At 38.3% G+C, this 12,903-nt stretch overlaps 1 protein-coding gene across 1 annotated transcript; it reads right to left on the bottom strand.

Annotated features, from left to right (window-relative positions):
- Positions 1–2,008: 2,008 nt before the first annotated feature.
- LOC109241391 (tryptophan--tRNA ligase, cytoplasmic-like) lies at positions 2,009–10,240 on the bottom strand. The gene is made up of 8 exons (XM_019408133.1): positions 9,799–10,240; positions 9,521–9,706; positions 8,807–8,858; positions 8,657–8,722; positions 8,278–8,364; positions 5,474–5,566; positions 3,785–3,865; positions 2,009–2,191 (listed from the first exon to the last, which is right to left on the bottom strand). The coding sequence occupies exons 1-8, from the start codon at positions 10,137–10,139 to the stop codon at positions 2,039–2,041; spliced, it is 1,059 nt and encodes a 352-aa protein (XP_019263678.1). The 5' UTR covers positions 10,140–10,240; the 3' UTR covers positions 2,009–2,038.
- Between the last annotated feature and the right edge of the window lie 2,663 nt (positions 10,241–12,903).

The following is a 12,903-nucleotide window of genomic DNA, read 5'->3' as shown; positions in this document are numbered from 1 at the left end:
ATCTATAAATCTAAAATCAGTCATTACACCTAGACAACATGCCTATACGATCCAAACTATCTGCTTAGAATTGTTTACTGGTTTACTGCACTCCTGATTTATGACTAGATACCATGTTTATAGGACATCACTGTTACACGCCTAGGCAAGCCTGTAGGGCGACTAAAATCCTGCAAATTGTAAAATTATGCTTTTTGTGAATGGTCCAGATTCAGCAAGCCCTAATATCAGTAGGCAAACTGATTAGGTCTCTATCGCCTCGCTTTAACACAATGCTGTATATTCTGTTTGTCATGCTCACCTAGACATTCTGCCATATGATCCTTTGAAATATCTAAAATCCTGCTATTTGAGACGTGCCATTATCTGCTTATTTGTGGAGGTAAATGTGAGCCCCCTTAATTGTTCTTTACTTGACAGACCTATTTGTTCTTGCTTGTCGCCTAGATTTTTCTCCTTTAAGTACCTTAGGAAAGTCTAGAACTGCCTAAATTAGAGGTCCTAAACACCTCCAGGGCCATAAGGAAGGGACGATTAATGCACGCATAGAGTTTGTTTAAATCAAAATCGCTTCTATAACCACTAAGGGGAGGTTAATTAGGTAGTAAAAGGATATGATGACATGTGCGCTAATGCCACGTGTAACCCCTCTAGTTGAGAAAGGTTTACCGGGTATTGTACAGATGTGGTCCTGTAGGCTAAAGAACCTAGGACCCCTTTTACCCCTTGCTTTAAATGTAACACCAATTTGTCTAATTTGCTTTATCTGTTTATAAGACAAATTCACATAATTTGAGTTCGGCCGGGATCCACCGTTGTGGACTGCGAGGGGTGCCTAACGCCTTCTTCTCAAGGATATTTCTAGCCCTTACCCAATCTCTGGTAATGCAAACCGGTTTTATGAGTTACTTGCTTAGGTGCCCTAACGCACCTTAAAACCGTTAGGTGGCGACTCTTCAAATTCCACACCCAATTCCCAAAAAGGAAATGAGTGTTCCCAATGAATTTCGAAACCCGGACTCCGCGAGGAAAAAAGAGAGCGCGACAGCATGGCGACTCTGCTGGGGATATTTTAGGCTCTTACCATAACGAATTTGTTTTTGTAAATTAGTCTTAAGCATGCTTATTTCTGTTAACACATGTGCACCCTTTCCCTTTCCCCTTTATTTGGATTTAATTGCTTATTTCTTAAGCATTTACGATTTCCTTTATTTCCCGAAACTGAATTGTCTCCTTGTTTTCTTTTTATAACTATCTTTCAATTATTTAAATACCGCATTTATCATTTTTAAACGTGCAAATACTTGACAACATGCTATTTATTGTTGCATAAATCATTCTCAACATCATATTCCAATCGTGCGTAATCAATTCTATAGAAACGCTTAATGAGTGTTTGTGCTCTTCCTATATATCACCCTTTAAATTCGGAAATGAGTATTTGCGGTAAAACTAGTCGATTAGCGGTGTAGTCGACGGTTCCGTGCCTTTCCCCATCAAGTTGTCCGCTTGAGGGTCCCATTCTAGACTTCTATAGCAACCTTACTGTGATCTATTGTTCATGCATCATGGTCAAACCTAGCCAGATTAATATGTCGCCACATAATAACCTTTAAGACAAGCCTCACCCAAAAGTCCATCGGGTTTTCCATAATCCCAACGGATGCAACCACGATTGTGTGCATTAATTTTGAGAAATAAGTGCCAATATGCTAATTATTGTTATAAAGGTAGACGAACCTGGAGGGGGGGGGGGGGGGGGNTAATCAGTCTGGATAATATCCATCTAGGAAACCTATATAAGAACTTCTAAACGGGGAAGCAAACTCCAATAGCCTCAGTTTCCGGTGTTACCTAGCTCAAATTACTGTAGTGGACTTGACTCCTACGCTAGGCATAGTACCCCACCCCACCCCACCCCCCCTAAAAAAAAAAAAGAAACCCCAACTCTTCCCTCCCCACAAACAAGAACTTTTAAAAAGAACACATTGAAGTCTGAGAAGGATAAGTATGGAAAAGCAATTACAGAAAAAATTTCTCAGTACTGCAAGTATTGATTGAAGACACTAAGGTAACAAAGATGATTTAACAAGATGGTCCAGCAAAATGCTAATGTTGTCCCAGTAATACAAGCAAAAGGCGCAATAGAAAAGCCATATATTGATCGGATAATCTCAAACATCATATGAGGCTGCAAACAGAAGATTCAGTCAGTAAAATCCACAACTTCAGACTGTATAAAGGTGAAGGCACACTTGTGCCATTGATGAGAATTGCCCAAAATCAGACAGTGTAATTCCATTACGATTATTGTTGAAAGTCATCTACTATTTAGAAGTATCTTTAACATCAATTGTATGATAAGGTTCTTCTCAAGAGTGCCCATCATAAATATCATTTTTTACTCAATAGGTTGGAAAGCTTATCCCCACTTTGGGATTACACTGGGTTTGTTGTTGTTGTAGGTTGGAAGCAATTCAATTACAATTATCAATGATAACAATAACAGAGAAAAACACTCATTCCACACTCTGTCCAACAGCTATAGTGAGTGCCCCAAAATCTCTTCAATTTGCTCACAAGGTATCAGCTAAATGAAACTAAAATTCCAACATAGTGCAGGTTCTTCATCTAAAAGGCGTTGAAGGTCAAAATTCACTATCAAGCACAGCAACAGCAAATGCTCGCATTTATAGACAGGGAAACTTCTTAACATCTAGGATTGGAACCATAGAGTAACTTGACTAAATCCAAGATCTCACCCTAGCTTCTTAACTTCTCCNCTAAGGAGTAAAAACCAGGGTTACAAGACCCAAAAAGTTGCAAAAACAATCTTGTAACAGCTACAAGGAACCAATGAGATCTTCTAGAGAATCTACATCTTATACAAGGTCCCATGTTAAAATGGGTTATTAATGTGTATGGAGATGGCGAGAGAGTAGAGATGGATTATTAATTGTTAAATCTTATTAACAGAGTTATTAGGCAGAGAGGAATGTATTGCTCTGTTGGATCTCTAGAGCACAGAGAAATGTGTGTTACTTGGCATGGTTGGCGGCAAGGGGAGTGATTTTGACAGCGGAAAATCTGAGAAAGAGGAGGATCACATATATCAGCTGGTGTTTCACATGGAAAAGCTCGGGTGAAAATGCAGATAATCTCCTAGTGCACTGTCAAGTGGCTACTCGTTTATGGAGGGTGGTCCTTAATTTGTTTGGGGTGGAATGGGTGATGTCAGGCACAGTAAAAGAAGCATCGCATAGTTGGGCTCATAGGAGGGGAAAGAGAAGTCCGAGGGCTTGGATTCTTGCCCCATTAGCAATCATGTGGGTTATTTGGAAAGAGAGAAATAGGAGGCCTTTTGAAGGGGTGGAACAAGATTTTGTAAAATTGCAAAGTAGTCTTTTGTTTATAGTTTCTTTTTGGTGTACTTATGAGATACCAACTTGTATAGAGGATAGGGCCTCTTCTATTGAGAATCATATTTCGGTGTAGGTTCTCATCTTTTTGGAATACAGCTTGTATATGGGGGCTTCCCCAATTGTAATGAAATTATTACCTTTATAAAAAAAAAATCTATGTAATGTGTTAGATACCAAAAATAAGAGAGCAGCAAAAGAACAAAAGCATATCCTTCCTAAGCATGTAGGGGTTCTAACAAATCTAGAACTGCTAACTCATTATATGGTGATGAATGTGAGATGTGTAAAGTATATTTTTTCGGAAGGAATTATTTTCTGAGAAGGTGTGTAATAATACAGTTCACATCATAAAAAACCCCAACCTTATTTTTTATCTCTTTTGCTGAATCGGTCACATAAATGGCAGAATTTGGATCACTAGCAGACATTTTTCCATTCTCCCCCTGCAAATGTTCAACAAAATATAGAATATTAACAGAAAGGCAATGCAGAAGAATTTTTACAAGCAGACACATTAAAAATCAGAAGCTGAAACAACAAACTAATTTGACAAGTAACAAGGATGAGAAACAGTTGTATTTCTACTTATTTGGAATCAGACAGATTACAAGCATGGAGGTGGCCACATCAGAAAAAGAACAAAGATGAAATGAAATAACCATTATATAGTTAGTAATCCATTTCAATTAAGTTGGAACTCAAGAATTATCTGCAATTGCACTAATTAAGAACCAAATTCCACTGAGAAGTGCGTGAAAGTGGTAAAAAGAAAGGGAAAAATGAAAAGAAAATACAGATTTTATTTGACATTTTGGAAATATGAAAGATGATTTATTAGTCAACACACATTTCCATCTGTTAGTAGAAGACAACATTTATATGGAGACTATTTGTAATATGGACAACAATGGTTCTAGCAAACAGTGTTCCAACTAGGACGAATCCTTTGTGAAAAAGTTATTGAAGATGTGGGGCTTTGCTTGACTGAATTGAACATCTAACAAGGAAATTCTTTCTTGAGTTTCTTTGGGGACTGTCTTCCAGAGGCTTTATGGAATTTTCATTAAACAGTTTTTTGTAATCCAGAGCTAACATTCTGAATAGATTAGCTTGGTCTCTTATTTTGTAACTTGTTAGCTTCCTGCTATAGCACAGACAAATGTAATGAAGCTAACAACACCTCTTTTGTACAATTTGCATCTTCTTGATGCCAGCAATGAATCTACTTACTTCATCAACAAACAAAAAAAATGTTAATATCGATTGAGAAGTTGATGTGTTATAGTAAGCTTAAGTGTTTTTAACTTCTTTTCATATCAATTCTATGCAGGAGGCAACTCGTTTTCCTAGTCGAGAAATACTTCTCTAGCATGAAGAATCACAATCCAGATGCTAGGCACAAGCAGAATTCCAGGGAGAGAATAAAGCTTTCAGGAATGCTGCATTACTCGGTCTATACAAAAATTAAATAAGTAAACGAACAAACTAGATTTATGTTGTACAGGTCTATGACCAAAATATGCTACATTTATTGGTCTCTAAGCTATGACGAAGCACAAGCAGTGAACTGCAATTTTTTGTCAATCAGAAAGGTGAGAAGTTAACAGTTCCAACTTAGATGCTGAAATACTCATATATAACCAGAATGAAGCACCAAAGCAGAACATTGCTTTCATTTGTAAGAAATTAGAGTCTAAAGACTGTCGCACCTCAAAAGGATCATACCACAGGGCACTGGCAGGTGCTTTAGATTCCAGAATGATGGGTACGGGAGAACGACGGGTACGCGATAATGATTCTATCTAAATGTTTGATTATTGATGACGTAATATCTTTTTTTAACTGTAGTAGTGTCCAGGCCAGCTTGCAGCAAGAAAAGTTAAAACCTTGTAGCAACAAGAAGTTGATGACGGATAAATAAATGTCATAGAACAAATTACTAATTAACTGTAAAAGGCGAAGTCACAGAAGCATCATCATAGTGAAACTTCATTGTATTTGTAACAGAACTAATATTGTTCAGTCACTGGTCTATAAGGAAGGAAAAAAACCTGAAGGGCAGGAAAGAAAGATGATTCAATCAAAGCAGGCTTGTGATAACCTATCCGGGGAGCGACATCTCGAGTCATTCGGAAATAAGGATCCTGAAAAATCATTTACCTATGTTAGTTTTTCATTAGGGGGGGTAGGGGGGGGGAGGAATCTATCAATAATGAAGATCATGGCAGACATTGCAGAGAGAAAAAAGAAAGACATGAAGCAGCAAAACCTCAGCATGATTCCATCTTTTTTTTAAGTAACATGATATTGTCTATCTATCATCTAACCACTTTAATTTCAAGCAAACTAGGAGATTTCCGGCTCATGTGACCTACTTAATTAAGCAGATCCACATCAAAGCTTGAACTTGCTAAATGATGTATCAATAAGCACAGCCCATGAACTAGCCAATTTACAATTGTTAAAGAGTATTTGAGCGTAACTGCAAGGTTAAGAAGTATATCAACATTCATACTAAAAAAATTAATCCTTTTCAGAATCAGGGAGAAAAGCAACATAGTTCACAATTCTTGAGCAGAGATCAACCAAAGATCGTACTTGTATTTAGAAAAAGCATTAAACCATCTCTCTGGTTTTCATTTTGTTTTACCGTCACATAGACAAAAAAGAAAAGTTACTCTGTATTTGATCAATATTCATTTTATATGATCTCATATTTACAACAGTTCTTTGTCTGCCAACTTCTAGAAAAATATAACGAGACAATAACTTGAATCCTAGAAATATTATACCATCATTTGAACAGGAATATGACATGGCCCATCCGGCATTTTCCTTTGACAAGTCAAATATCTTTAGTAGAACATGTTGAAGAGCATCATCTATCCAGTCAATTCAGTTCCAAACTTGGAAGAGCTTGCGGAAGTAATGTGTTGTAAGGTGGGCTCTTTCCCTAAAACATATCTTGGTCTTCCACTGGGAGCTAGACAAAAGCTCTAGGTATTTGTAATGAAGTAATTGAAAATTTTGAAAAAAATGGCTTCCTGGAAAATGCAGTATCTCTCTTTGGGTGGTAGAATTACACTCATCAACAATGTGTTGGATAGCATTCCTACCTACTTCTTGTCCCTGTTTCCAACCCCAGCAAAGGTTCAGAGGAGACTTGATCAATTAAGAAGAGATCTTCTATGAGAAGGATTTAGTTAAACTCACAAATTCCATCTGGTTAAATGGCCTCCTCAAAGTGCATGGAGGGCTAGGAATAAAAGATCTCACTTTACACAACAAGAGTTTGTTAATGAAATGGCACCAGAGGTACAACATGGACAACCCCGGGCTGTGAAAAGTTGTAATACAAGCAAAATATGGGGTGGCAAATAACTGGTGTACTAGACAGAGCAGACTGCCACATGGTTCTAAGCCATGGAAACACATTTCAAAGTTATGGGGTGACTTCCAACTCAAGCCATCATTCAAGCTTGGGAATTCTCATATTTCTTTCTGAAAAGACAGATGGTTAGGGACAGAGATTCTGAAAGACGAACACCCAAGTCTATTTTTACCAGCCAGCAACAAGGAATCCACTATTGGCAAGATAACGCATGGGCACTGCAGTTCAGAAGAGATATCCAAGACTGGGAACTAAATGACCTGCTGAGATTGCTTTCAAAATTATCAAATATTAACGTCAACCCTCAGGTGAAGGACAAGCTGGAATGGGGGGCTTCCAAAGATAGAACCTATATTGTCAAAAGAGGATATAACAATCTATGCTCCAATAAAGAGCTGATTGACAAATGGACATGGCAGCTTATATGGAGAACCAAACTCCCTATAAAAGTAATTGGTTTTATCTGGACAAGCCTATATGAAGCCTGCCTTACTCAAGACAACCTCAGTAGAAAAAGCATTCCGACAGTGAACAGATGTTTTATGTTTTATGTGCCAGGAGGAATTTGAGAGTGAGACATTTGTTTCTCATTGCACAGTAGCAGCTGACATATGGAACATGTTTTTATCAGTTTCTGGACTTGATTGGGTCATGCTTTACAGTATCAAGGATGTTTATGAGAGCTGGTGCTCATGGAGAGTTGGGAAATCCATCAAGAAAACTTAGCAAATGGTGCCTGCTTATATTTTTTGGTGAATCTGCAATGAGAGAAATCATAGATGTTTTCATGGGATTTCAACTCCTAATCACTCTCTTAAAGCAACTTGTCTAATTAATTTATTTATGTAGTTGGTTCAACCAGGCCCCTGTAACTAGTTTTGAATTTTTTGGATTGTGTCTGTAGCTATACAGGCCCCTGTAACTAGTTTTGAATATTTTTGGATTGTGTCTGTAGTTATGCAGTAAGTTTTTGTATATGAGCAGCCACACTTTTGTTGTATATTTTTTGCTATGCATCTTCTTGATGCCATTTAATGAAATTTTCTTACTTCATAAAAAAAAAAAAAGATATTCATAAAGATGTTGCCAACTTAACAGTAGTGCAGAATGTGTACAATCAATAAAAGCCTCTCAATAAAACATATAAATCAAAGAAGAGCTCTTTACATGAGCTCAATGGTTTCTATCATAGTGGATGTTATAATTAGGATGTTATGAGGAGATCCTTGATGCCAATCAAGATTGCTTCTAATGATTGGGAAATAACCATCACTCTCAGACAAAAGACACCCATCCGACTAATATATAACCAAAACTATTTTGTTGACAACAAAACATATTGCTCCATTATAATAATTGCAAAACAAATTGCTTAATCATTCAAATATAATTAGAAATTATAAGGAATCACATGTCAAAAAAATTGAAGAAACCCGACAAAGAAATATAGGAGCAAGAACAAACCTGGTCTATGGCACATGGAATCAAGCAGCGAATGTTATCATTGCCAGAAAACAGATGAGGAAATGAACTTGGGAAGGATGGAACAGCCTGCAATTTTATTATTCACCTGTCTAAGTTTCTCTATCATTCTAAACCCAATTCAAATTCCTCAATTTTTAGCAGAGGACGAGTCCATATAAAATTAAAAGCAAGCTACTATTCAGCTTTTTCTTTTTTGGTGTGTGTGTGTGTTTTGGGGGTTGGGGGGGGGGGGGGGGGGGGGAGATACGAAACATAAGGCACATATACTTCACTAACTTTGGTATTACAACAAAATCTAAAAAAGTGTTAGAGTAAGTTAATAGAAAGACTATGGCTATCACATTGAGGAGGAGGCTACCTGAACTGGTGGAAAACTAACTTTCCCAATGTGATCTTCACCTGTGAAACCAAAAATGCCAACCACCTGAAAAACAAACCGCATAGCGTAATAGGTCAAAAGCCTCTTAACATAAGATGCTCCTGTGGATGTAAAGTAAGCAGAAATCACCTTATTGTATGTGACACATTTTGCAACCTTCACCATGTTCTTGTAAAAGGCACTATGCAAAAAGTTCTTGTTAGAAACGGACCATAAAACTATGTAAATACAACTCCTGGAGCTGTACACACAGAGCAGAAAGAAAACACAAGTTGATTGCATCCTTGTACGACTACGACCACTTAAATTCTACTTATGACAACAACAACAACCCAGTGGAATCTCACAAGTGGGGTCTGGGGAGGGTAATGTGTACGCACGCCTTACCTCTGCCTTATGAAGGTAGAGAGGTTGTTTTCGATAGACCCTCTGCTCAAAATTAAATTCTAGTTATGACATAACATGTAAAGCTAAAATTTTCATTCTAAAAGGCAACTTTCAGTCTAATCACTTCCATAGAAACAAATAGAAACATGAAAACCAAATAACATATTCACCTCCTCTCCCGCCCCCCTAAAGAAAAGATATTGTTACATTGAGGACACTTCCCATAAAAAAAATCCCAACTCTCATGTCATGCTGTATCAGTTGCTTCAATCATCTGTTAGATATTATTATCAACTGTTTAACTCAAAATATCACCAAAACAGAATCTTTATACTGTATACAGCTCCTAGTATGATTACCGTATGTATACTTGCTTACCTACTAAACACTGAAAAATATCAAAAAAGGATTCTCATACCAAACACAATCAGGGAAAAAACAAAGTTACTCACTTACCCGCCAACATAATCGAAATCAGAGAAAATGAAAGTCTTGGAAACATCAAATCCACACGCTATAATATCTTTAGCATTCTCACGAGCAAGTCTTTGGCTTTCTTCCACGGACAAATTCTTCCACATACATTTCTCATCATCTGTCAATTGTATTACTAGCGGCACTTTAAATGCATCCTGCAAATATCTAAACACAACAAAAACAAAATAAATTCACACCAAAAAAAAAATTTCTTTTAAAAAAATTTGCAATCAAGTCCTCCCAATTAATTTAATTACTTTGTGAACATGAAGGGGATAAGGTGACCCAAATGCAAGGCTTCAGAGGAAGGTCCTCTGCCAGTATATAGATAGAACTTTTGCCCTTTTTCATAAGCGTCCAATATATCGTTGAAATCACGATGAGCGAAGAAAACTCCGCGGCGGAGGAAAACGTGAGCCGGCCGATTCGTGAGGCGTTGAACACGCTGGATTAAGGATTCGTCGAGCCTCTGGCAACCGAATTTATCGATTAATTTGTCGTAGTCAATCTTGCCGCCGTCTTTTGCTGATACTTCCCATGGGTTCACTACTTGCTCCTCCTCTTCCACCACCTCTTTCGCCTCCTCCCTTTTCTCCATTGTTGTAATGCTGTTCTAGTGGGTTCGGTGATTTAGAGAGAAAGTGCAAAAACCTTAGAATGGCTGAATGTTGATAGATAAGAAGGTTTTAAGTGTCACAAACAGAAACCTGTGGGGGAAAAGGGAGTGTCATTAAACTTTTGTATAAAAAGATACTCCAATTAAAAAAGTGAAAATGTTATGAATAGAATTGTACGTAGAGTGAATGCCTATATTTTAGATAGTTTGTTATTTTGTAGCTAAGTCATTTTGTCACGACCCAAATTGGAGGGCCGCAACGGGCACCCGATGCCTTACCCAATCGAGTACCAACGTAGCATATCTTTCTTATCATATCATCATGGGTAAATGGGCCGGAAGGGCCGTCATGATATAACCAGAATAAAACATAAGGGAATGCTTGACATAGGACGACCCAACATGTAATACAAACTTATACATGTGACATACGGTCCTATAAGACCAAAATGAACACTCGTACACTGAACATAGGCCGATAAGTCCATGGGCATAATACAGACCGAACCGAAAAACCGGCCGAATCGTTAATTTCGGTTTTTCGGTTTCGGTTTAATCGGTTTTTCGGTCGGTGCACGGTTTTAAAATTATTAATTTTCGGCTTTTCGGTGCGGTGTACGGTTTTTGTATTTCGGTTAAACCGAAAAACCGAAATTTTGATTAACTGTGCTGCTGTGTTAATTCTTTTGCTTGTTCTCTAATCTCTATTCTTGGTTTCATTGGTCCAACAATATTTCCAGCCATTGCACTAAATGCTTCATTTCGCTTTTTCCCACGGAATACAAGCTAGACAGACTTAATGAGAGCAGAAGTTCCATGCGTCCAGCCTAATTGCAAACAACAATCAGTAAAGCAAATTAGTTTAATCCATAATAAATTTGAAATCGTTACTGGTGCGAATTTACAATTAAGAAGTACTTGACACACCTTGTCTTCTCAAGTGCTTTCTTTTGAATACAAAAGCAAAAATACTAATAAGAACCAAGTTGGCAGATATTGCAGAAACAATTCTTGCAATAAAAATTATGTAGCTCCGAGCTGAATTCCTACATACGTGATGAGTAACTGCACCCAAAAGACAAATGGTAGATAAATTTAATTTTCTAGATAAATGAATCGTTATCAGTTACACTAGTTTCGTTTCTGTTATGTGCAATTTCCTTGAACCGTTTAAAACCGAAAAAATACACCGAAAATAACCGAACCGAACTTTGAAAAAATCGCACCGAACCGTAAATATTTTGGTTTGATTTGGTTATTAATATTAAAAAACCGAAAACCGATAAACCGAACCGTACTTTCATAATAACCGACCGAACCGACCGACGTCCACCCCTAGTCTACAAGCCTCTAAGAGTACATACACATCATAAAGGTGAGGACAGGGCCCCGCCATACCAATCAATATGTTCATACTGACCAAATAGGCAACTCCGGAGCAAGTGGAGTGCACCAACACCTTCCGCTGAGCTAATAGCCTACTAGGAAGGAATGTCAACCTGTATATCGGGACCTGCGGGCATTAAACGCAGCATCCCTAGGCAAAAAGGACGTCAGTACGAATAAAGCACCGAGTATGTAAGGCAGAAAAGCGTAAACAAGAGCAGTAATGTAAAGAGAGATAGAGGAGATACAACCTGTAACATTAGAGTGCCTCTAGGGGGCTACTGACATGAAATGCATAATACATATATATACATAAACTTTTAAAAACATACGCCTTTGTGGGCATCATCATCATCTTATCATACCCGGCCTCAAAGAGGACTCGGTAAAAGCGTACCCGGCCATCACAAGGCTTGGTAGAATCGTACCCGGCCACGTGGAGATCGGTAAACCCACCTGATCAGTGGTCGCACAATAGGTGTCGTACCCGGCCAACTATAGCACGACTTAGTAGAGTAAAATAGATATATAGATATAATGCATGTTGGACTCATGGAATCACGTTCTAAACCTTTCGGAGTGACATAAGGTCGTTGTACCTTTAACTAACATTATGGATATCCATACCATCAATATGAAAGAACAATATAGGTAGCCTTAGTTGCTAGGAGTAGAACCGTTATGAAATAGCGTATTGTTTATGTTCATTTCACTTTAGATCATGCCGAAAGAATGAAGGAAGTACCTTAACATACCTTAAACTTGTTGATTCCTTAATACCTTCCAAGCAACTCTTCAAACAAGTCAACTCAATGTATCATAATCTAAGGAGATTCAAAATCAGTGTTGAGCAAAGGCAAAGTCTGTAACTTAAGCTAGCAACAACCTACATAGAAAAAAGGATATGGGTGAGGAGGAGAAGAAGAAGAAAAAGAAAGTTGCAACAAGTAGGAGTTGATGCTTACTCGAGTGAAAAGACGTTGAGCCTTTTCGAAGAAGGTAGATGCGTCGTTGAGTTCAACGGCATCATCGACCCCGATAAAGCAATCCCGTAAAAGATCTTCTTCACTGGAGACTCCGCCTACGTCGGGCATCTGCAAGTCCCGAGCCTCTCTTACAGCCTCCTCGGAGTAAGACGGCAGAGAGGGAGAATGACCTAATGTCATGGCCCCGAGCAAATCGCTCGGGCATTTTCTTTAGCGCTAGGGATTTTTGAACCTGCCCCCTCAGGTGTGCTTGTTGATGGCCGGGGAACAATCTCAACCTCGGGCAATTCTAGGGCTTTACCTGTATCTTTCTTCAGAGCCTCCTCACCACGAGGCAAGGCCTCCGGTTCGGAAGACTTGGCAGCTTCGACCGG

Source organism: Nicotiana attenuata, unplaced genomic scaffold (assembly GCF_001879085.1).
Source record: "Nicotiana attenuata strain UT unplaced genomic scaffold, NIATTr2, whole genome shotgun sequence".
Classification (NCBI taxonomy): domain Eukaryota; kingdom Viridiplantae; phylum Streptophyta; class Magnoliopsida; order Solanales; family Solanaceae; genus Nicotiana; species Nicotiana attenuata.
The sequence above is the reverse complement of the archived record's forward strand: the minus strand, read 5'-3'. Positions and strand labels throughout refer to the sequence as shown.